General features: G+C 41.7%; 6 protein-coding genes across 8 annotated transcripts; 2 read left to right on the top strand and 4 right to left on the bottom strand.

Annotated features, from left to right (window-relative positions):
• Positions 1–1,138: 1,138 nt before the first annotated feature.
• On the bottom strand, positions 1,139–2,760 carry SdhBL (Succinate dehydrogenase, subunit B (iron-sulfur)-like). The gene has a single exon (XM_064700660.1). The coding sequence runs from the start codon at positions 2,628–2,630 to the stop codon at positions 1,515–1,517; it is 1,116 nt and encodes a 371-aa protein (XP_064556730.1). The 5' UTR covers positions 2,631–2,760; the 3' UTR covers positions 1,139–1,514.
• Positions 2,761–6,067: 3,307 nt separating this feature from the next.
• Positions 6,068–8,811, top strand: LOC135441096 (glutathione hydrolase 1 proenzyme). The gene is made up of 5 exons (XM_064700566.1): positions 6,068–6,228; positions 6,287–6,413; positions 6,468–7,323; positions 7,689–7,882; positions 7,939–8,811. The coding sequence occupies exons 1-5, from the start codon at positions 6,132–6,134 to the stop codon at positions 8,444–8,446; spliced, it is 1,782 nt and encodes a 593-aa protein (XP_064556636.1). The 5' UTR covers positions 6,068–6,131; the 3' UTR covers positions 8,447–8,811.
• A 104-nt stretch (positions 8,812–8,915) lies between these two features.
• Positions 8,916–12,195, bottom strand: Hs3st-B (Heparan sulfate 3-O sulfotransferase-B). The gene is made up of 3 exons (XM_064700570.1): positions 11,597–12,195; positions 11,080–11,537; positions 8,916–10,070 (listed from the first exon to the last, which is right to left on the bottom strand). Exons 1-3 carry the CDS (start codon positions 11,738–11,740, stop codon positions 9,563–9,565), a joined length of 1,110 nt encoding a protein of 369 aa, XP_064556640.1. The 5' UTR covers positions 11,741–12,195; the 3' UTR covers positions 8,916–9,562.
• Positions 12,196–13,293: 1,098 nt separating this feature from the next.
• Positions 13,294–16,020, top strand: LOC135441097 (uncharacterized). 3 transcript variants are annotated; one of them, XM_064700567.1, is made up of 3 exons: positions 13,294–13,683; positions 13,753–14,010; positions 14,764–16,020. In XM_064700567.1, exons 1-3 carry the CDS (start codon positions 13,617–13,619, stop codon positions 15,885–15,887), a joined length of 1,449 nt encoding a protein of 482 aa, XP_064556637.1. In that variant the 5' UTR covers positions 13,294–13,616; the 3' UTR covers positions 15,888–16,020. The 3 variants fall into 3 exon arrangements, with proteins under 3 accessions (XP_064556637.1, XP_064556638.1, XP_064556639.1); XM_064700568.1 differs by lacking the exons at positions 13,294–13,683; positions 13,753–14,010 and adding an exon at positions 14,526–14,639; XM_064700569.1 differs by lacking the exons at positions 13,294–13,683; positions 13,753–14,010 and adding an exon at positions 14,581–14,597.
• LOC135441099 (protein-lysine N-methyltransferase EEF2KMT) lies at positions 15,906–17,917 on the bottom strand. Its single transcript, XM_064700571.1, has 3 exons — positions 17,757–17,917; positions 16,907–17,699; positions 15,906–16,116 (listed from the first exon to the last, which is right to left on the bottom strand). The coding sequence occupies exons 1-3, from the start codon at positions 17,829–17,831 to the stop codon at positions 16,010–16,012; spliced, it is 975 nt and encodes a 324-aa protein (XP_064556641.1). The 5' UTR covers positions 17,832–17,917; the 3' UTR covers positions 15,906–16,009.
• Positions 17,918–20,408: 2,491 nt separating this feature from the next.
• LOC135441091 (histone H3.3A) lies at positions 20,409–23,429 on the bottom strand. Its single transcript, XM_064700555.1, has 3 exons — positions 23,276–23,429; positions 20,642–20,937; positions 20,409–20,572 (listed from the first exon to the last, which is right to left on the bottom strand). Exons 2-3 carry the CDS (start codon positions 20,921–20,923, stop codon positions 20,444–20,446), a joined length of 411 nt encoding a protein of 136 aa, XP_064556625.1. The 5' UTR covers positions 20,924–20,937; positions 23,276–23,429; the 3' UTR covers positions 20,409–20,443.
• Between the last annotated feature and the right edge of the window lie 157 nt (positions 23,430–23,586).

Raw genomic sequence — 23,586 nt, 5'->3', positions numbered from 1 at the left:
TTTTATGTTATTGTTCAAAGCATTCCTTAGAATCATTTAAAGGTCTGCAAGTCCTGGGAACTCTAAGAAATGTCAGTGGTTCGGTTCACCGCTCAAATCAAATTGCGTTTGTAGGGTTAGTTCGTCAACACAATGTTTACTTCCTCGAATCCAGCTTTGGTTCACATATAATACAGATGGTTTAATTATTCTTCAAGTGCCCTTAATGGGACATTTAGCCAAAAATGGCATCTACCAAATATGGTTAGAAAAATAAATCAATGCCTTGGTCGAGGCCTCACCGAAACGACTTTTCAGTTGAACCAAGCCAAGCGAAAAAAAAGAGTATAAGAAGACATTTCCGTGTTCAAATCGGCCTTGATTACTTATATATTCTATTCTATAAATTCATTTATATCTCCGGGTATATACGTTCAACATAAGTTCCATTTATTCAATTGGTTCCACAGAAAAATCGTTTCAGGCAGATCTAAATCAAGGCATTATATTTTTACTTCACCATTTTGGCTAAAAGTCCAATTTAGAGCAAATGAAAAATAATTAACTTGTTATTACAACTAACTTACTTTAATTAATAAATATTTGATTGATGCTTTTTAACCCATCAGTTCAAAGGGAGTTCAAAAAAAACATAGGCATTGCTATAACCAGTGTTAGAAACTAAAGAAAAAAAGAGTCAGTGGTTCGCTTTATGCTTCCCTACCTTTGGGTTCGGTTCGTCAAACTGATTTCATACATTCTTGAACCAAAATCTTGGACCAAAACTTTGGTTTGTTCCATGTTTTTAAAATATTAATGAAAAAATGGTATTTTCAACTTATAACAGATTATTGTGCAGAAATACTAGAAAATAGATATTGGAGGTACAAAAAAAAAGGGTTAGAAAAAGCGTAAGGGTTGGGGTACAAGTTATTTACGACGTTTTGAAAAAGATATGATAGGATTTGACAGTCTTTGGAGTAATTGGTTTGCTAACAATATTTATTAAAAAAGTGTTTGATTTAGCCCGAAATCTAGATATGAAAATATTTACGGTGTGCAATATTTTCAGTAGAAAGGGCAATTATAAAACTAAAACTATGACAACGTAAGGTTTGAACAAAAACTTGGGCTTATGAAGGAGTATTCATTATCATGCACATAATAAAACTGAGCAGTACACATTTTTATTATCACTTCAAGCCAATGAACCCCCTTTCAATTTGCGAAGAGCTCTAGCTATTTGTGAAATATGTAAAGTTATTGTGCTTTTTTTTTGTGTTTTTTAATGGTAATGGAATGATTGTTAAGGAGTCGAGTACGATTTGTATACAGATCAGTTGGGCGTATCATATTTGGAGATTGCATGAAGTGTGTCGCATATGAATGTGCTTGGTCGCAACAAGTCCCTGAGACGTTATATGTCCAATTAAAGACGCATCCCCCGTTGCGTTAGTGTGCGTGCGAAAAGAAATTCGAATTGTGAATGAGAAAAAAAATAAGAAAGATATCAATATTACACAATTTTGCAAGCACTACATTTGATTCTGGAACAATAGATCGGTCTGGAGCTTTGGTTTCGGTTTCTTCTTCATGCCGGCCAGCAATTGTTTCAACTGTATAATGGCCATGGCCGGATTCAAGTTCTTGGGGCACGTATTGGTGCAGTTGAGTATGGTGTGACAGCGATAGAGCTTCCAAGGATCCATCAGCTGGCACAGACGATGATCGGTGGCCTCGTCGCGGGAATCGATTACCCAGCGATATGCCTGCATCAGCACAGCCGGACCCAAATACTTCTCGCTATTCCACCAGTACGATGGGCACGCGGTCTGGCAGCAGGCGCACAGAATGCACTCGTACAGCCCGTCCAGACGATTGCGATCCTCCAACGATTGCAGATACTGCGCCTTGCCGATTTCCCTGTCCAAGTCCTTGCGCTGCAGCCAGGGCTCGATGGAGCGATACTGATCGTAGAACTGCGACATATCCGGCACCAGATCACGCTTCACATACAGATGCGGCAGCGGATAGATCTTGCACGGCCTGCCCACATTCGTGTCGATGGCCTGGATGCAGGCCAGCGTGTTGATGCCATCGATGTTCATGGCACAGGAGCCGCAGATGCCCTCACGGCAGGAACGGCGAAACGTGAGCGTTGCGTCCACCTCGCTTTTGATCTTGATCAGGGCATCCAATACCATGGCGCCGCACTTGTTCAAGTCCAGCTTGAATGTCTGCATTTTGGGCTCATCGCCGGGCTTCCAGCGATAGATTTCAAATGTTTTCATGCGTGCCTCCTTCGGTTTGGGCTTGGGCTTTGCTTTTGGCGCTTCGTCCTTTTTGTCACCATCTTTGGCGGCCACCTCCTTGGCAGGTGGCTCGCCGACCTGTTTGTCGCCATCCTTCTTCATCCGCACGGGCTGGCTGCCTTGCTTGGGCTTGTCAAGCTTCTCGGACGTCGCAGCCTTCGCGGCCTTCTCAAGCTTGTCCTTGCCTGCATTCTCGTCCTTTTTCTTGCAGTAAACCACATCCACATCATCATTCACCGCCTTGACGAAGGGCATTGCCGATGCAAGCCCATATGTCCTGGTCATATGATTGCGCACCGATGCCTCCAGCAAGCGCAATCCCGATCTAAGCCGAAGCATTATTTGCTACGGCTCAGATCGTCCAAACAAATACTCAAAGAATATATATATTTAATATTTATAGAAATTTTGAATAAACTTTTCGCTTTTTTTGTTTCCCGGGGCTGCTTCACGTACGAGCTTACAAAAACTACTGAATTCCACAGCCAGACTCACAGAAAGCCCTAAAGAAATCTTGGCCAGAAATCCAATGGCAACTAGATGAGGATAATTACGATTTATGCAAAGATTTCTTTGTAAAACTTGTTAATATTCTAAAAGAATATCAACAAAATTATTTAACTGGATAAGATTCAGATATGATATGATCCAAATGGTACTCCTACATTTTGGAGAGAACAAAATGCAGAAAATTCCATACGATCTTTATAAATAAAATCATGATCCAAATGGTTTTCCAAAACGAAATAAGGCTAAGTTTGGGTTAAAAAAAAAATGTACATCAAGTTTTTATGTACATATATGCCTTCTAGAGATAAATTCTTTTGGCATAAATTTTGACAGTCCAAAAAAGGCAGCTCAAAATCAGAAACAATTTAAAATAGGGTTTGTAACTAAATTCTGATAAGCAATTATTTTTAGAAAGAGTTTTAACTAAGGATACTCGAACAAAATGATATTTCCAACAATTCATAATCCTTAGATGAAAAATCAAACAAGACTAAAGACTGACTGCATAATAAAACACTAAGTGTTGGAAGCTTGAGATCTGGATTAAACATTAATTAAGTACATATTTGGTAAATCTCTTCTAAAGTCGAATATCGCACAGCATAATATTTGTACTATGCTCTGAGGAAGTAAATCCCGCCAGCGGACCTTGAGGGACAAGCCGGGCATCAGGGGCGCCGGGTATCAGCTGCAAAACATTGTGAAATGTTTTTTCTAGAACTGTTGAACTTTACAAATCAGCCAAACATCAATGCCCAGACAATGGCTATGTGTATGCGAAGGGCGAAGTGACTGTTAGTTTCAAATTAAACGCAATTAAATTAAAATATGTTGTACAAGTGGATGGCAAGTATGCTGTAGACATCTATTCCAACTAAGAGCTGGCACATTAAATGGAAACAAACGAAGGGGCGTCAACACATGCAAAAGATCAGGGAGGAAGCGGCCGCTGGACGTGAGCCGCGGGCGCACTGAATGAAGCCAACTGTGAAAACGGCCTCAGGGCCAGGTCTATAAATACAAGAGAACAACAACAACAACAACAAAAACAACAACAGCAGCAGCAGCAGCAGCAGCAGCGAATGCGTCGCATTTGTTGTGGAATGGTGGGCCCGTCCCTTAAAAATAAAACTTAACAACATGTCAGCGGCAGCCGTTGCCATTGGGATCGGGATCTACGCGAAAAACAAAATGTTTTCACTTGCCACGGCAACAGCAGCAACAACCCCACCCCGATCCCAGTCCGTACCCACTCCATACATGGCTTGCACTTCTCTTCATTTTTTTTTTTGGAAAAACTCTTGTGAGTGTCGTGTGCCGTGCGCCGAGCGTGCCTGCATCGAGATCCAATCGATGACAGTCAGCTGAAAAGCGCCCGCTAAGCCTGGCCAGATTAACTGCATCAACTTTTTTATGCCACGGACTCAGCAAACATCAAAGCAACCAGAGACAATTAAAAGGCAATTCCAGCAATGCGCCTGTTTGCACCTGCCGTCTGCACATCAGCAACAACATTGTCAACGTTGATGATAACACTGTGCAACACAAGCTACAAAACAAAACAACAACAACAAACACAAACAAGATTGCTCTAGATAAGATGAAACACTTGGTTAATAGAACACTTCAGCTACAATCGAAAGCAACAAATACATTCATGAGAATCGCATAGCAAGGCGTTCTGCATTTAAGTGACAGGTGTAATGGTAGAAAGAGTCTAAGCAATCAAAATAACAAAAACAAATAATTGAGTGAAAAATACCTTTAAAAATTCGTTAAGCAAACCCATGAAAATCGCATAGAAGGCTGCTCCTCTCGTATTGCAATCTTTTTAGATACATACTCGTACGAAATTTTGTTGTGAAGTGTTATTAAAAATATATACTGCATCACACACAAATACTTGAGGCAAATTATGTTGAGTTGAGTTGTTGTCGCTGCCAAGGTGTTGACGCGGCTGACAATCTGGAGCAGCAGCAGCAGCCGATACCCGCCTGCCTCCCCCTTTCCCACCACACCCCTCGTCACTTAAACATTACAGCTCGGCATCGGCATCGGCATCGGCATCGTTGGTTGAGTCATTAAGCTGTTAAGCCGCCGTTGACGTCTGACAGGTGCCATGATAGAGGCATTTGGCGTGTACATTTCGTCATACAACATGCGAGTAGTTTGAGACGCGTGCTGGAATTAGTTAGCCATGTTGCAGGCAAACGAGATGCCATCCAATTCCGATTTTCACACACACACACACACACGCATACACGCAGACATCCATTCATCCATTCCGATCCCAGATGTGCCCAACGATCAACGAATCGGACCGTCTCTTCCTGTTTCTCAGTTCTGTTCAGTTAATTTGATTGCCACGCTGCGTAGTGTGAAAGTGTATAAAAGTGCAAGATTTATGGCTTTTAAATTTTCATTCATGTTCATGCTGATTGTTTGTATGCATGTGCTTAAATGCACACACACATATGTACATACATATATACACAAATCTACGCATTATGTGCATATTTGCAGATTTGCAGTGCTGCAAAGCGGATGCACAAATCAATTGCAATAGTTGTATGGGAATCAACAGTGTTGGTGACCAAAGAAAATCCAATTACAAAGGTGCCATAACTTTTATTTATTAAATTTGCCACAAACTGACAGCATTTAACAACGTCACGACTTCAGTTATATATGTAGATGCTCTGGCCGAACAGGTCATGGGGTCAGCAAGCAGGATTTTGCTGTTATTTTTAGGGTTGCAACCTAATCCAAAGAGCATATTAGAAGAAAAATGAGCATGCCCACTTAAAACATATATGTATGCATATTTCAAATATTAACAATGCATTTAAGTACAAATACTTAAGCTCGATTCTGTAGAATGACTGCAAAATGAACTTTGCAAATGCTATGAACTATTAAGTCATGCGAACTTCAAAGTCTACCAAATGATCGAATCGAATGCGAAATGCCAACAAGCTGAACATTTAAAAGAGAAAATTAACTGCTTCTAAAGTACTTTTAAATGTTTAAGATTTAAAATCATTTGTCAAACAAATAATTAAGAAATACCATTTAGGAATAGTTTGGTCCAGTGTCTGAAGGACATTTACATTTACATAATTGTAAATATTTGCTAATAAACATTTAATTTGTTTAATTTAAAATCATATCGCCAAAAGTATCGATAGTATCCTTCGCACTATCGCACATGCTAATGGGATATATCGATATGCCAGCTTATCGATTGCTGCAATTGATTGTTTACATTTTGCGGAAAGCAGGCAAAATAAGGCGAATCGAAAATAAATATGAATATTAGACTAAACAGTTATGCACTTGCAATGGATTTGTAGTTGGTACTCGTCTATTTTTGCACTAATTTGTGTGCTAATTGCAATATACTTGCATAGTCCTGTGGCAAAGCGTGGTAGGTGTAAGCCATATGAAGGGTATTTTATTTGGTAACTAAACAATGGATTTTCTAGGCAAACGGAATGCACCGAGGACTCCACCAAATCCTGAGGAGCCATTGCCGCCCTCCAGTTCGCCGCTGCACCAATTCAAGCAGACAGGCATATGCACGGACAACACTCCCTGCAGTCTGATAGCCAGGTATGCGCTATTGAATTCCATCAATTAGCAACTAATTCTGTATTTTTCGCATAGGGAAACATTGGCTCTTGGTGGCAGTGCGGTAGATGCTGCGCTGACCGCACTGATCTGCAATGGCTTCACTGGGATGCAGAGCATGGGACTGGGTGGTGGCATGATCATGAACATTTACATGCACAAGGAGCGACGGGCATATACTATTCTCAGCCGGGAGATTGCACCACGCTCTCTCTCGCCCGAGAATTTTACGGTCTTTGAGAGCGAACAACAATTGCAGCAGTCCGCATGGTCAATCGCTGTGCCCACCGAGCTGCTGGGCTATGCGTTGGCCCATGAGCGTTACGGCAAACTGCCCTGGAAGGATTTGGTTATACCGACGATCTCGCTGTGCCTCGCCGGATATCAGCTTTATAAACATCAATACGATGCGCTCATACTGAATGGGTATATGATCAAAAATGATGCACTACTGCGCCAAATGTTTGTCGATCCCAGGACGGGTGATTTCTGGCCAATTGGTACTCATATACAGCCGCCCAAGCAGCTATGCGACACTTATGAAGAAATTGCCTTAAAAGGACCGCGCAGCTTCTACAAAGGATCGCTGCTAAAAAAGCTTCATTGTGATTTGCGCGATATTGGCAGCGGCATAACCATAGTCGATTTGACGAACGCACAAGCTGAACTCAAGGATTCTATAATTGTACCGTTAGATGAGTATGATATGCATTTGACGCCACCGCCAGGCAGTGGACACATCCTTGGCCTTATAATGAACATACTGCATACGTATCGAGCGGACTTCGCAGCAGCACGAGATTTGGGTCCCTTGGAAACCCATCGGATAGTGGAGGCTTTGAAATTTAGTTTTGTTCAGCGTTGGCAATTGGAGGATGGAGCTGATGAAGAGGTTAAGCATCTTTTTCTCCAAAACACATATGCGTATACTCCCATCTCTCTTTCTCTTACACAGAATACTATCTATCTGTCTCAGTTGTTTTCATGAACAAAATTCGTTTTTCATACACAATATTTGTGATATCAAATTGTTGTCATTTATAAAATATATAATAATAGAAGAAATAACTCGGCATCGCCCGGCTCAAGAAACGGATTCCCAGCAAGCATCTATGCATTGTTGTCTTAAGCAAATTTGAACGGCAATTTAACTTTTTGTTTTTGCTTTTCTTTAAAATTGTATAGTATCTGTATATATTTATATATTTTTGTCATTTTATTAACTCTTTGCTATTGTCTTGTTCCTTTTGCACACAGTTACTGGCCAAGCTGACAAGTCCAACGTTTGCCGCCAGCATCGCCAAACTGATTGATGATACTAAAACGTACAACAGCTCGGAGCACTATGGGGCATTATCGGACATACAATCGCGTAACGAGCATGGCACATCGCATATTTCGGTGCTGCACAATAATGATGCGGTTTCAGTGACCAGTTCCTTAAACTTTTAGTAAGTGCGAGGCTCTTGAATTTCTGGCCGATATCATGCTCATCAATTGCTTGCAGTTTTGGCAGTGGACGCATGGGCAAACGCACTGGCGTTCTGTTCAATAATGCCATGTCCGACTTCTCTATGAAGCATCTGAAGAACTATTTCGATCTGCCGTATGTGGATGGCAGGAATGTGATAGCTGGCGGTGCCAGGCCCATGTCCTCAATGTCTCCAGTCATTGTTACGGAACGCTCCACCGGTCAAGTACGACTGGTAGTGGGCGCGGCTGGAGGCACAAAAATCATATCGGCTCTTGTGCCGCTGCTGGTTCGAATGCTCTGGCAGCAGGCGGACATTAAAAAGGCCATCGATGCCAACAGATTCCATCATCAGATGCAGCCCAATGTAATACAGTACGAATACGGCATGCTCCAAGCACATGTCGACAGCCTCCAGGCCAAAGGTCATCAGTGCGAACGCTATCGAAATCGTGGCTCAGTTATTTGTGGCATTGCCCAAAATAACGACAGCATTTCCATCAATTCGGACTATCGTAAAATAGGCTGTGTGGCTGGTTTTTAGACAATCGACGAAGCGGCTGGTTTTTAGACAAGACGCTGTAACATATCTTCCCAAAGATCACGGAAATTAAGGAGTCGGGTATACGATTGTAAAAGCCGAAAACGAATATAAAGCAGAGTGAATATAGCCGTGTCCGTCTGTCGGAATTGTCCGGATCTGATTTGATATAGTCTCATATAGCTAATATATGATCTGTATGCTAAGCTCTTTTGTGTTTCAATATACGTTCTACAAACTTGGGAGCTTGTCAAAATCGGTCCACTTTATCACATAGCTCTATAAGAGAATCTGTCGTATTACAAAGTTTTCTGTTCTTTAATATATCTTAACCAAACTCAGCAACTAATCTCCTAAGAGATCTGCAAGACCGTACCAAATCGAATTATTATATATTTGGATATCAAACTTTGAATATAAAAGCACGTGTAAGCCCACATTTATGAAATCTTTTTATTAAATTGTAATAATTGAAGTTTTTAGCTAGGCCATTTTGTAACATGCAATTTAGATGTTGAGCTATATATATATATATATATATATGTATATATGTAGGTATGCGTAAATTGCATATGAAATTTAATATAGGGAGTGTGTGTGTATGTGTGCGTGTGCCTAATCGCATGCTATCAGTACGTTTTTATATAGTGTCTTTTAAGTAATTGATTTAGGATCTGGATGCGTAGCTCTCTGTTAATCTTCATGCTCATACTCTGTAGGAATACGTAGTAAGCTCTACTTGTTCTATTCGTTTTTATATGTATATATATATATATTTTAGGCATTATATATAGTAGTTTTGATTGAATAGTTGTGTGTGTGTGTGTGTGCGTGTGTCTGTGCGTTGTGTATTGAGAAAAGGAACCGTTTATTTTGTTGATATCATATTGTTTTCAATAATTGAGCAAGATTACGTAGCGTATCTTTTAAACATACAGCAATTGCATCACATCGATAGCAAATATCATATATGTTTGTATATATATCTTCTATGTATAAGTACAATGGTATGTATAAAAAATGCAATCAACAATATCAGTCTGTTGCTAAATTCCGCTGCAACAACATCTCTCTCTCTCACCCTCTGCTTAATGCTCTCACTCGCTCTTATAGTTAGCTTTAGGGCCAGGCAAAATTAATGCCAGTCAGTTGATAAAACTTATTATTAAACGGCCTGTAGAACTCTCTGAGTCGCTCAATCGCATTGGCATCGATATGCGGATGATTGCGTCCCTTTGTCTTGCCCAAACAGTGGGGCGTGGAGCGTGCCTCCGATTTGAATAGACAGGGGAATCCCTTGGTGGCATTAAAATAGAAATGCTTTTCGGTTACCACACGCTTCAGACCCAAAAAGTCCTGTACACGTCCAATCTCGTAGGCCGGATCCATAATCAATCGCTCGCCGCTTATGAAGAGCAGCTGCGAGAGCGGAAAGTACAATATCCAGTGCTCCAGATAGCGCGCATAGACACCAATCTTGACTGGGCCCCAGTTGGTGTCCACCACAGAATAGCTGCCATTAACAAAGGCCAGTTGCTCGAATCGTTTCATGTCCGCCTTCTTGCTAGCCGCCTGAGTATAATCCGAGATGGCGCGGGTCACCGGATCTCGCACCACAATCAGCAGTCTAAGAGATGGAATCCATAGAAGAAAATACACATATTCTTTATAAGATCACTTCCAATTTGATGATAATAGTACCAATCCTCATGTGAACAGTTATGAAAATTCAAGGATCAGTAGTCAAAGTAAACCAAAGAAGTTCTGAATTTAGAAAGATATATTCCAACAAGTAAGAGTCCTCTAGTGGGGAGGGCCCGACTAAGGGATTCCTTGAACCCCGTGACGAAAATTCTAGCTCCTTCCACAATACATATACGCAAAGACACACACACACACCCGCACTTACTCCCTTTTCCTTACACGTATGTACGGAAAATTCGTTCATGATTGACCTTGCTGCGTCCGATCTTAATGCAATTTGTTGGGCATCAATATGACATCCAAATGGGTGTAAATACCAAGTTAAATAGTAAACCTCTATAAAAACTTGTTGTTTTCTTTAAATTTTTTGCGGATCAGGGTAAAAGTGAAATATTCTGGATCTTATCTTAGTTCTAAAAAGCCCCAATATATGCTCAAATGACAAGATTTCGATATTGGTATTATCGATAATATGAAAACGGAGCAAATAATCGATTAAATAAAACGCGGGATCTACGTTCAAAAATTTAAAGATCTAGTTCTTACATCTTCATACATACGGACGGACAGACATGGCTAGATCGACTCGATGATGTGAATATATACTTTATATATATATATATCGTTTATGGGCTTCTTCCACAAAGCTATGTTATTATTTTAAATAATTTAACCCATTTTCAGTGTAAGACTAGAAAGAAAAACTGTATTTATCTAAATTAACAATCTTTCATCAAGGGCAAGTCGGAGTTCTATGTCGTCGAGCCTAATATTACCCTTCAATACCCCTTAAATCCTACTACAAATATCTGGGAGTCGGGAGTCCAATACAATAATAGGCCCTCATTTCATATATACTTAAATATATATTTAAAGTTTTGACAGGTTCGTTGGATCAAATTGGAAATATTAAGAATGTGGTTTCTACTCACTTTGTGGCCGGGTTCATGTGATACACGCGCTGTGGCACCTCCTTTGTGACAAAATAGCTGGGCGTCTTCTCCATGGTGATCTGGCCCTCGATGGTGTAGGGCATATGATGGCGATACCAGCGCAGGCCGCGCTGATAGTGCCTATCGAAGAAGTGCACCTCAGAGCCGGCGGCACGCACATCCGGATGCAGGCGTATAAACTCGAGCAGTGCCCGGGTGCCGCTCTTCTTAACGCCAATGATGAGCGTGTCGGGCAAATGGCGCGAGGGCCGCAATCCCTGCTGGCGCAGCATTTGATATTTGGGCGCGCCGTCGACGCTGGCAATGCCATTGCCAATGCTGGCCACACTGGCGGTGCTATTAGGCATCATAGCCGTGCTGGTGGTAGCCTCAGGAGCAGTATCGGCATCTTTGCTAACATTCCGCCGCTGCAGCGTCAGCAAATTGCGTAGGTTGCTCTGTGTGCGGTTAAATAGTGAGAAACCAAGCGTATTGGATTGCATTTACGGTAGCTCACCTGCTGCAAGGAGCGACTGATGCTGGCAAAGAGGCAGGCATTGAAGCTGTAGGAGAAGTAGACGAGCGTCACGCAGACCACCAGGGCAATGGCCAGGCTGCGGCTGCTCAAATTCAGATTGTGGCACCAGATGCTCACATACATGACGCTAAACACTAGCACACCAATTCACACACACACACACACATACAAACGCACGCAGTTAGCCACGTTGTGCCGCTGCTGTCCTTTCCATGATTGTGGCCGCCAGTTGGGATTAATAATAGCTCCAGCCGGCCGGCTGTTGGGGCTAGTCTAAAACAGCGCGTTGAGCATTCTTGGCAAAAGCGAGGCTTTAGATATTGTGGCAACTTCAGCGCCAGCTGCGTCTACGAATGCAGAATTCCTGCGCTGAATTTGTCGCCTGTTGTTGTCGTTGCAGCGAAATTCCGGAAGTGATATCAGGCGGGCAAAGGAAACACAATCCCTGTTACTGGGTCGTCCTCTGGGGTCAGAAGCGCAAACGCGAGCTCTCTTTTTTCTCTCTCTCTCTCTCTCTCTAACCCTATATCTGTCTATATGTGTGGCCTGTGCATGTTCTCACTCTTACGTAACAGCGAATATGCGAATATGTGTCTTTAAAAAGGTGGCAACTCTTTCTGCACGCTCCCACTGCACATGACGTCACAAATGCTTGTAGCTAATGCATCGCCATTTATTTTGTTTAAAACAAGATAAGTATGCAATTTTTTTTGCCTCGGAGATAGTTTTGCGATAGTTGCAAGCATTTTTATATTTCTAACTTAATTGCTTAAACTAAATTTTTCCGTGAGATAATCGTTTGGAAAGTTAAAAAGACGATCTTCTCTACATTTCAAGTTTTCTAAATACAGTATAATTTCCTTAGCTGCCTCGTACTTTGCACAGACATTTGAGGCAGCTATCCTAAAAAGGCAGTTAACTTCATTTATTTTTTTCCTAAAAGTGAATCGATTTCATAGTAACCTCTATTTTTTTTTAGTTGCACTGAAATCTAACAGTACAAAGTTAAATAAATTTATTCGATAGTTTTTATTAACTTTATGTATTTAAATTACATTTAATTCAATTTCAATGCACTTTATTGCATGCATAAGAAAAACAAATCAAAAATCAACACTTATGATCATAGATGGCGCAGGTGACTTACATGATATTCATAGAAATTGGCAAAAAATTACTACCGATAGGAGGCGCTTAAATGCAAAAGGCTGTTTAGTTAGATGCACTTAACCTAATTAATTTCATACAAAATTAGCTCTTGTTGCAGCTAAGTATCGAGGCAGCTAAGCAAATTATACTGTACATATGTTTTTTGAAATATAGTGAAACATTTCGTCAATAAAATGTGAGAGTCGCTTGACGTCGAGGCAATCTTGTGGCTTGTGCCGCTGCTCTCACAAACCCTCAACCCTTGGCCAAACTGTGCTCAAAAGTAAACAAACTGGTAAACCAGCCCCCCACCCCGGCTGTTCAACCGGGCAGAGAGACAGATGGAAAGTGACAGGCAAACGTTTGCTCCACTTAAGTAGCGCACACTTTAAACGCTCCCGGGGGAGCTTTTATTGTGCCGGGGCCAACGGGGAGGTATTATCAGAGCCGGAGCGGAAAGATTAGGTTTATTATCAGCAGCAAAGCTTCACGTATATATCTCTGAAGAGGGGCGCTACAGGGAGAGCGGTAAATCGATGGTCATGAATTTGAATGTGCCAACACGCCAACTGCCATCTTATCAGCTGCTGTGGGCATCCGTTTATCCACACACATGGCTGGGGCCCTATTTCACCTGGCCGGGATTAGTCATCATGCAGGTGCCGCCTTGCTGTGGACTTTATCTAATCAACTCTGCGCATGATTTGACATTAACAATTCTCAGTCGCATTTCAAACGTCTCCGCTGGCATTTGCTGGCCAAGATCCTCTCGCGGAAAATTCAATTCAATTTCAATTTGAATACTATAAACAATTATGCATTAGTCACGACACGAATTTCAAACAGTTTAATGAAAATGTCGAATTTATGGAGCACATGTGTGCACAAGTTTTTCAAATACGCGCCCAGCTATGTGGGTAAGTATCGACGTCCAAATGGAGCCCATATCTCATTATATAAACAATAACATTTTAATCTTTATACAGTGTGTTTATGCTTTCTGCCCTGCGGCCTCATCTTTGGCTACACGATCTGCTCATTTGTGGCCGAGCGCAATCTGGAGGCCAACCTCAATGACTATGGACCACTCATATTGGGCGCCTGCCTGTCATTCCTCACCGCCGTCGGCCTGCTGGCGTTAAAGTATATCAAGCACTGCATTCTCTACTGGCAGCCATTCATACTGCTGGCGGCGGGCGTATTCAATGTAATCTCCAGCTGTTTCTATTTTGCCGATGGCTTTGGTGAGTCCAAATCCCACGAAGAGGCGTTCCCTTTGCTTAGCCTAAGTCAAAGTGTACAATCCAGAAGACATCGCCATTTGGGCGGATTATCAGCTAGTTGTGCCACCATTGTAGAGCACAGAACGATACGTCTCCTGCCTCATTAGTCTTACATAAAGGAATCAATATAGCCATGTCCGTCTGTCCATCTGTCCATCTGTCTTTAACTATGGAAACTGGTCGGATTCGACCGCATCGAACAACTATATCATATAGTTAAGCGCTTCGCCATAATTATGAGCCAAGGCTTTGGACTATATCATATAGCAAAAGGAACAAATCGGCAAAAATCCGAAAACCCGTATCAAAGTGAACTACTATATCAAATGGCCCCAGTGGAAAATAAAGCTTTTGTACTTAAGCACTTATATGTGATAGATCTCTAGAAGTTTTGAATATTCGGCGTGCCGAATTACCTATAAATAATAATAAATATATAAATGCCAGCTGGTCATGCTTTACCCATCAGTTTCTCAAAATGTTGTATTAAAATTATTTAGACTAGAGTCTAGAGCATGGGGAATATATAAGGAGCATGGGCATATAAGGTCTATCTATTATAATGGGCTTTATCTGAGTTCCGATTGAAGGTAACAATCAGCTCGTGGTTGTTTTGAAAGGCACTTGACAAATTGGGATCTATACGATATCTTGAATTCCTCATTTAACTCAACTGTCTGACAATCTCTAATATAAATTTTGGTTTGATTACAGATCACGTGGGCGCCTATATGTCATATGTGGCGCACAGCTTGACCTTTGTGGCTGGCTATGGATTCCTGCACACCATCAGCTCGAAGGGCAGTCGGTCCCTAATGATATCCGGCTGTTGTAGCTGCTATCTGCTGGGCATTGCGTCTGCGGTGAGCTTAATTGGCGGCACATATGTAAAGAATCTGGAGCAGTATGCCGGCCAGGAGGCAACCACGGAACAACTGATCGATGGCATCTATGTGAACTTTGCTGCCACCTATCTGTCCATAGCGATTGTCATGCTGGCCATACTCATTGGACTGAAGGTGCTGCACGTGCTGGGCACGGTGGACATGACCAACAGTTTGGACAACGATCTGCGGATTGCGAATGCGAACGGCAGCATCTTTGAGTCACGCGCGGATGTCATCAAGCGGCTGCAGTTCTTCTATGTCATCAAGAATCAACAGTGGCACGTGACGCTGCTGCTGCTATTCGTGGAGGCCATCCAATATGCGCTCTTTATCTATCTGGTCTTTTGGTTTGCCCTCAACGACGCGATGCGTCTGGATGAATTGGCCCACATCGATTCCATGTTCTGGGTCATATTCGCTGGCAGCGTTCTGGCCATAGTTTGCCTGTGCTTTTACTCTGCCAAGGTGCACTTTGTGACCACGCAACTGCTGCTGCTGCTGCTCACGGTGCTGGCAATGATTATATACAGCGCGACTAGCTCCAAGGTGACTTTCTGGCTGCTCCTGGTGCTCTTCGGCATGGGTTATTCCAGTCTGCAGATTGTTCTGCTGGAGGTAACGCATCTGCGTTTCACCGAATGCATCATCTTTGTCTCCTACACACTCAAATTGGTCAGCACCAGCATCGTGTACTATTACTTTGTGGCCAATGTGAATAATTCGTACTTCTATGCCAAGGATGAGAGCACGCTGATCGCCCAGGGATTTGTATACATGATTATAACGTCTCTGCTGGCGCTGGTCGTTGGCATGAAGGTGCCGCGCACGCACCGCAGCAAATTGTTGGATATACAGCACGAGGTGTATGGCATTATCTTTATGAAGCATCAGATCGAGCAGCTGAATGTGCGCTGGCTAAACGATGGCACCATACCGACCATCAATCAATGATGCACTTGCTCACACATGTTCACATTGTTCTTGTTCTTGTTCTTAATGTTGTTGTTGTTGTTGTTTTTTTGGTATTACTTTTTTGTTGTTGTTGTTTTCGTTTAGTTTAATTAAAGCTAGTTCTAACGTTTAATGCACACAATCTGCACGGCGGCCGTCTGATCCCGACAGAAATGGCTGGCACAGGTCGAGACATTCGCACAGGGCGTTACCTGGTATCGATGTTGCTCTGCAAGTAAAAATACAAACACACTCATTAGTTTATCAGCTAAACTGTTTCTAACACGGGACCAAAAACTCAATAAACTTGCCTGCGCTCACATAATCACAGTGTATCATGTATATATAGAACTTATATGTTAAGATTGATAATGTATACTCTATATATATATATATATATACATATATACATATCTATAGCACATATGCAAGGAATTTCTAAACGATCCCTTGTTCGCTTGTTCCTCTGACAACTTTATAATATAGCACCATACACATTTTCTCAGGATATCAGAGTACAAGAACTATATATTACACACTATTGTCCAATTTTCACTCGCTCTAATCAAAATATAAATATCTTTGAAAGCAAAAAAGAATTGTGTACAAAAAATGATCCTTCAGCAACTACATGATACTGAGCTCCAAGCCGGCAACTCTTTGATATATTCAATATCTCATATTGCAAATCAATTTTAAACCGAAATGGTTCGTAATCGGAATTCCTATTAACCGAAAGTAAAACCAAACCAATCGGTACAAAGTTGGTCGAACTAAAAGCCGAACAGAACTGTCTTATTCAAAAATCGCCCGCAACTTCTTTATGAAAATATTTATGGCTTGCAATATTTTCAGTAGAACGGGCAAATTAAAATAAAAAATTAAATTGCTTCATTCGAATTTAGATGACAAACGAAGGTTTAAGTCAACGCCTGGCTTCATGGATGCTTCAAAGCGACTTCACGAACCGAACCTTAAGCCAGGCAGTCAGTTCGATTCGTCCTGTCAGTTGAACTCACCCAGTTGCTGCATGAACTCGTGCACGGTATCCACATTGCGCACGGTGCTGGCCAGGAGCATTTCGCAGCGATTGCCGCGCAGCTCGTAGATGGCGTCGAGCGCCTCGAGCAGGGCCGAGAATTGGGTATCATCGTAGATGACATCGGCGGCCAGCAGCAGATCGGGTGAAGCATATTCCGACCAGGGAAACATGGTGATCTCATGCCAGCGCAACTGTGCACATTGCGGTGTCGCCGCATCGCTTGGATCGCCAAAATTTAACGCAATGTTTTCGCGCATCAGCTGTACGCAGGCGGCGCTGCCATCGGTGATGAGCACCTGGCCGACGGGCAGCTGCAGCGCCGGCTGCTTGAGCAGAATGCCAAGCAGGCCAGCGCCGGCGCCAAGTTCCAAAACATTTTTGCCCTGCAGCAGGCTGGGATGCGCCAGGAGATAGTCGGCCAGCACCAAAGCCGCCTCCCAGGTGCACAGGCCGGTGGTGCCCTCGCTGACAAAGCTTGTGGATTCACGCAGCGTAATATACTTATCCGGCTGCAGCATGTAGTGCTTGTAGGCATATTGGGATGCAGCCGTAGTTGTGGAGGCGTCTATGGTTGCCTTGGCTAGCTGGCCACACAGGCTGTCGTAGATGTCGTCGTGCATCTCCTCGTGATCCTTGAGCAGGTGCATCAGGCGCTTCACAAACGCCTCCTGATAGCTACGGCGCACCGGGTACCGTTGATTCAACGGATGACCACAGGTGGCAGCGATCAGAGCACGTTGCGCCTCCAGTTCCAGCGGCAGCTCCAGCGTCTGCACGGCAAGCAAGTGGCAACAATTCGAAATTACAAGTAACCCACGACTACTTACCGACCAGGCCATCTTATTGACGGGATAACAGCAGAGAAATTGCTGCTGCAGTTTGCCAAACTTGTTGCTGTCCATTGTGTGAGTGTGAATGGAAAATTAAATACGCGCAAGCCAACGCGGCCGATCGATCTGGCAGCCCTGCCACTGCCAATCAACGCAGCCAGCTGGCAACGCAGCTGTCATTTCAATACACTTTCCACGCGCAGTCACGCTGCGCTCTCATGCAATTTGTAACGTTATACAAAACAGATAATTGTATTATATCTATATCTCATTAAGGAATGCAAACAAACAATAAATAAATATTTAATGTTAATGCAAATAAAAATAAGTGGCAACACTTTCATATTGGAGCAGCTCAATAATTACATCAATATTTGAATAGCAACAGATGGGGAGCTCAACTTAGCTAGACCTAGCTTCAATTGTTGGAAATATATATGTGCAATATATATTTTCCTTGAACTCGCTCATGTTAATTATTGTACTTTAAATGCAATAACTGTATACCTTTGATGAGCACGTGGCAGAGCATTTGCAAGTCTATGCGCCCTTTCGATTTGCTAATTGTCGCTACAAGCGTGATTATTACAATTATAAGAACAATCTTATCTACTTCAATTAAGTTAAGCCTAGATCTAATTTGCATAAGATTGTTGAATTTAATCTCTTTCAAATTATAAAATCCCATTTTTATCTATCTCGAGGTCAGATATGTACATGTAGGCGAGATTTAGCATAAGCTCAGCTTACTTACATACATATATAGATACAGTTTCTTATGCTTGCGTGAGATTAGTTTCCAAGGGCATGATTTACATATGTATTTATGTATGTTTGTGAGTAAATGGTAAATATCAAGTCTCTTGAAAACTAGTTCGACCAACAAAAAGTAAACAAACTGCATGCTTCATCAAGCTGCAATGCGTTTGACCCAAAGATGGCGCCACCAGTCCTTTGACTGCCGCACCTGCGACCACACAAAAGCTCTCCACACACAACACACACATATATACACAAATACAAACACCGCACACATAGCTGTTACGACAGCAACAATTGACGTTTTGTCGCAACTGTACCGTAGATAAGAAAAATATATATTTTTTTTTTTGGTTTCTTCTCTAGAAAAAACCGTTTATTTAAGTTTGTGTTTGGGGATTTTTGTTTTGACGTGTTCTATTGAATTGTCTCTTGTGTTCTACAAACATTTATAAGATTTTTGTAATTTTATTTTTTTTCTTTCTGAATGCAACAAACTATGCAACTTCTTGTATTTGCAAATCTCTTTTCGTTTTAGTGCATTGTTGGAGGGGTTACTTGTGTTTATATATCGTATGAATATCTTGTAAGTTCCGTAAACATTTATGTTAAGTTATTTAAGTGTATATATATATAGAATAGATCATATTCGTAATACATTTCATTAATCATATGTATATGTTTTTGACATACATTTTAAGAATGTATTATATACTATTTTAAAGAAATTGTTAGTTAATGCGGTTGGTTTTGCATTTTGCATTTTCCATTTTTCATGGGGTTTGTTTATCAAATTTTTTGTTTGTTTTTCGCTTCTTACTTATTTTCTGCTTGTTTTGTTTCTTTTTGTTGTCTGTTTGTATTTATTTCCTTGTCTAAACGTATAAAATGCATGTAAATCTAAAACTTATTTAATCAACTACCACGCCCACCGCACCGCCTGTCGACAGTTGGGCCCGTTCAACATATCCATACTTTTTCATTAAGTTCTGTTTCCTCCAAAAAATTATATATGTAATATTAAGTGAAAAAAAAATGTGTAAAAGTATTATTATATAAAATGGTTGCAGTATTATGTGTACTCATTTCTGATATATGTATGTTTGCTGACCAAAATCGGATGTTGTTCATTCAGCCCAGCCGCCCGCTGTCCGCATTGCGCCTGAACGGCAACGCGACGCTGTTGCAACAACCGTTGGCATCATGCCGCCGACTTGCCGCACATGCAACGCATCACGCTGCCAAAGGAAGCGTTGCACGCACTCGCCCAATGATCGTGTCTGGCGGCTGGCGACGCACAGCGGCTTCTTTCGGTTCTGTATCTTGGATGGTGTTGTTATTTAAAGGGTACCGCTGTGCGGTGCCGTTTAGAGTGCAACGCTTCCTGTGGCAACACGTTGCATGCGCTGTTGGAGTTCGTTAGGGCGATGTTGGAGACGGCAGCGCGATGCCAACGGCTGGCATTGCAACGGCATCTATCTTGGGATCGGATTTGATGGCGTCGACCAACGCAATGCGAGCAGCGGGCGAGCCACAAACTTAAAAACTAATATACAAATTTTTAATAATAGCAATAATAATAATAAGAGTTACAGTTATTAATTAAAATATTCATAGATTATGTTTATATATGTATGTATAATAAATCGAAGCATAAGTATGCACGTTATTCTGAATTCTCTTTTGTTTTGTTTTGTGTGTGGTTATACAATTATAATGCTACATATATGTATATAGTATTTATATTTATGTATATGTTTGTGTAAGATATAAATGAAATCAAGCTCCAATTGACGAATATTAGTGAACTGATTTTGTTTCGGTTCGTTTAACAAATTACTATGCTGCTTGTGTATATAATATGAATGTGATTTTTTTGTATTATGTTTGTTTGTTTTTGTTGATGTTTTTTGTGTTTGCTGCGCTTAAGCACGCTCGCCGCGAATGCGACGCGCCAACTGAATGTCCTTGGGCATAATGGTGACACGCTTGGCATGAATAGCGCACAAGTTGGTGTCCTCAAACAAACCCACTAAGTAGGCCTCGGAGGCTTCCTGCAATTGGAGAGCGAAACGTTTGAGACTGTCGATTGTGGAAACCTCGATATTGTTGCTGTTACTAACCTGCAGAGCACCAATGGCAGCTGACTGGAAACGCAAATCGGTCTTGAAATCCTGAGCAATTTCACGCACCAAACGCTGGAAGGGCAGCTTGCGGATAAGCAGCTCAGTGGACTTCTGGTAGCGACGAATCTCACGCAGAGCAACGGTGCCGGGACGATAACGATGGGGCTTCTTAACGCCGCCGGTGGACGGTGCCGATTTGCGGGCTGCCTTGGTGGCCAGCTGCTTACGTGGAGCCTTGCCTCCAGTCGATTTACGGGCGGTCTGCTTGGTACGTGCCATTTTCACTTAATGAGCTGCAAGAAATTTGTAGATTAGATTCCACTGCACTGGTTTTTCTGTCGTGAGAGAGAGCTGGGCACAAATGCGACGCTCAGCGCCGAAGCGCTGGCGCGCGACTGATGCGAATGTGCCAACTGTGGCTGCAACGAAGGCAGCAACAGCAGCAGCAGCAGCGCCAAAAAGACGAGGGTTGAAATCTTTAGCTTCACAGCAGCTGCAGAAATTTTCCTTTTGTTCGGATACGTGCTGTGCGTTTTCCTAAGCTTTGTATTTGGTTTGGGCATTGGGCTGCTTTCTGGGAACACTTCATAACTTCCACTTCACTTGCGACGTCGTCGTCGTCGTCCCCGTCTGCTGCTGTTGCTGCAGCGACTGTGCGGCAGCCCACAGCTTTGAGTGCCCACTTGAGCCATTGTGTGAGTGCATACATTTTTTTTTGTTGTGTGCCTTGAGCTCGGCATGAATCGCTTTTTTTTCTCGCCCCAGCCTTTCTTTTATTTTTCATTATTATTTTTTTTTTTTTGTGCCATGCCACTCGAGCGTCGTGAATTTTTCGTTTTGCTTTTTATGCGCGCAGAATCAATCAAGTTGAAGTAATGAGTTGTAGTTTTTAGTTTTAGACCTACACACACAAATACTGGAACACACTAACACACACATACACTCAACGCATTCGCTTGGAAAATATGCACAAGACTTTCTAGGAGGCCCGCAATAAACGGTAAACGCCACTCGAGTAAGCAACAACAAAAAGCATCGATATTTTTTGTGGGCATCGAAAACTTGCATACCCATGCATGAATTTGAAAGTATGCCGTGATGATGCCTATTAATGAATGTGTCTATATATATTTTCTATATTCAATAAATATCTTGATATAGATACATAGCTCAAGCTAGAAATAATATTAAGAAAAATATCATTTTGATAGACACAATCCTTTGGAAAATCAGTTCATGTTCTAATATAGGAATTTTTATTGAATCTGAACTTCGTTTTTAACAATTAAAATTGTTAGCATATTAGAATAAATACCACAACTGAAGTGTTTTAATGATATGTTCAGCGTCTACTCCTAAACAAAAACCGCAATGCATCGAATGTCCTATGAATACACAGCACAAACGACGCATATACATGTATGTAAATATGTATATGCACGTACATACATACACAGCTTGCATTTACATATGCATATTGTGCCATGCCAATATTGGTGATCACGAATACATACGTGTGTTTTAGCAAGTATGCATGCGCAAATGTATACATGCATATATGTACGCAGGTGCTTCCTTTTGTGCATTGCCTATGTCATAACAATATTAGTAAGCAATATAAAGGAACACGAAGACTTGGCGCCCATTTGAATGCCAAATGTGCAAACGGGCTGGCAATATTGTGCATAAAACAGCGCGTTTATAGCAATAGATGTGACAGAGAGCGAGCGGGATAGAAGAAAAGAGAGCTGTACACAGGGAGCGAAAGGTGCCTAACCGAAAATTGCGTCGTTCGCATTAAACGCGCGCAAAACAATATCGCATCTTGCTAGTGCGTATGAAACAGCTGCACATCCTAATGACAAAATGCAGCTGTGTGTGTGTGGGGGTGTAATGCAACATGCATACATACATGCATGTAGATATGCCGAAATTGCAGTAATTGGGGTTAGAAGAAACGCTGTACCATTTGTGCACAAAAACCAACAAGCCCACACACATACAAACGCATGCTCAAAAGTTCATGCGCATGTGTCACAACCAGTGTGTATGGATGTGTGTGTGTGTTTGTGTGTCGAGCGCCAGTATACACACACATACAATTAAATATAACGAAAATAACAATAAAAGTTGGCCAGAATCAAGTTGATATGTCATAATCAAAAGTACAGTATTTATAAATCGAACTAAACAAACACACAAACATCTGCGCGCTCATTTTTTTCTTTTCAATTTGAACAACACTCAAACAACTGTTTTTGTTGGATAAATATTTTGTAATTATTATAAACTTTTTCCTCAAATTGTCTGCAATGGCCGCCATTTTGAAAACGCAACAACAAGTACACCACACTAAAGTGTGCCCATGCACCCGTCGTGCAAACGAAGTCACCATCAACCGCAGTCGCTGTCGCATTGTGTGTATCCATTAAAAAAAAAGCTAAGCTAGCACGAAAAGTGGTGCTCCGCCGGCCGTTCAAAGGAGCCCCCCACATCAAAAAACAAAACAAATTACTATGTCACACACTAATTGCGACACTGAGAGCATCGACGTGGGCACTTTCACCATTTAACACCAAACAAATGTGGCTAACAATATATTTGATAAAATAAATGTAAATGCCCACTCACCGTGACGTAAATGTATAATTTATTTAGTTTTTTAGAATATTCACGGAGAACACGATGTGTATCCAACGGGGACCGATTTCACAATGATTCTGTATCGATGTTTTCTGGAGTCTTCTATATCGATATCAGTTCAATTACTAGTTCGGCGATGTATTGTAAGAAAAATATCGTTAACTAACACTCCCCACTATCGGCATCCGTTGCGATAAATTTGTCCAATGCACATAAACATTATAGAAAAATTGACTTAAATAAATTAAACAATTTTGAACTACTTGACCCAGCACAGTTGACTTCAAAATAATTATTAT

This window comes from Drosophila montana, unplaced genomic scaffold, assembly GCF_035044405.1.
Source record: "Drosophila montana isolate Dmon_TW-CO22-7 unplaced genomic scaffold, ASM3504440v1 contig_1853_1, whole genome shotgun sequence".
NCBI classification, from domain to species: domain Eukaryota; kingdom Metazoa; phylum Arthropoda; class Insecta; order Diptera; family Drosophilidae; genus Drosophila; species Drosophila montana.
This window is presented reverse-complemented; position numbering and strand designations above follow the sequence as displayed.

Excerpts from the sequence above, each read along its gene's own strand:
- SdhBL (XM_064700660.1), bottom strand. The coding sequence starts at position 2,630 with ATGCTTCGGCTTAGATCGGGATTGCGCTTGCTGGAGGCATCGGTGCGC.
- LOC135441096 (XM_064700566.1), top strand. The coding sequence starts at position 6,132 with ATGCACTTGCAATGGATTTGTAGTTGGTACTCGTCTATTTTTGCACTA. Across the intron at positions 7,324-7,688 it reads AGGATGGAGCTGATGAAGAG|TTACTGGCCAAGCTGACAAG; the intron begins GTTAAGCATCTT and ends TTTTGCACACAG. Across the intron at positions 7,883-7,938 it reads ACCAGTTCCTTAAACTTTTA|TTTTGGCAGTGGACGCATGG; the intron begins GTAAGTGCGAGG and ends AATTGCTTGCAG.
- Hs3st-B (XM_064700570.1), bottom strand. The coding sequence starts at position 11,740 with ATGTATGTGAGCATCTGGTGCCACAATCTGAATTTGAGCAGCCGCAGC. Across the intron at positions 11,538-11,596 it reads TCAGTCGCTCCTTGCAGCAG|AGCAACCTACGCAATTTGCT; the intron begins GTGAGCTACCGT and ends AACCGCACACAG. Across the intron at positions 10,071-11,079 it reads CACATGAACCCGGCCACAAA|ACTGCTGATTGTGGTGCGAG; the intron begins GTGAGTAGAAAC and ends TCCATCTCTTAG.
- LOC135441097 (XM_064700567.1), top strand. The coding sequence starts at position 13,617 with ATGAAAATGTCGAATTTATGGAGCACATGTGTGCACAAGTTTTTCAAA. Across the intron at positions 13,684-13,752 it reads ATACGCGCCCAGCTATGTGG|TGTGTTTATGCTTTCTGCCC; the intron begins GTAAGTATCGAC and ends ATCTTTATACAG. Across the intron at positions 14,011-14,763 it reads CTATTTTGCCGATGGCTTTG|ATCACGTGGGCGCCTATATG; the intron begins GTGAGTCCAAAT and ends GTTTGATTACAG.
- LOC135441099 (XM_064700571.1), bottom strand. The coding sequence starts at position 17,831 with ATGGACAGCAACAAGTTTGGCAAACTGCAGCAGCAATTTCTCTGCTGT. Across the intron at positions 17,700-17,756 it reads TCAATAAGATGGCCTGGTCG|ACGCTGGAGCTGCCGCTGGA; the intron begins GTAAGTAGTCGT and ends CTTGCCGTGCAG. Across the intron at positions 16,117-16,906 it reads CGAGTTCATGCAGCAACTGG|AGCAACATCGATACCAGGTA; the intron begins GTGAGTTCAACT and ends TTTTACTTGCAG.
- LOC135441091 (XM_064700555.1), bottom strand. The coding sequence starts at position 20,923 with ATGGCACGTACCAAGCAGACCGCCCGTAAATCGACTGGAGGCAAGGCT. Across the intron at positions 20,573-20,641 it reads CTGCCATTGGTGCTCTGCAG|GAAGCCTCCGAGGCCTACTT; the intron begins GTTAGTAACAGC and ends CTCCAATTGCAG.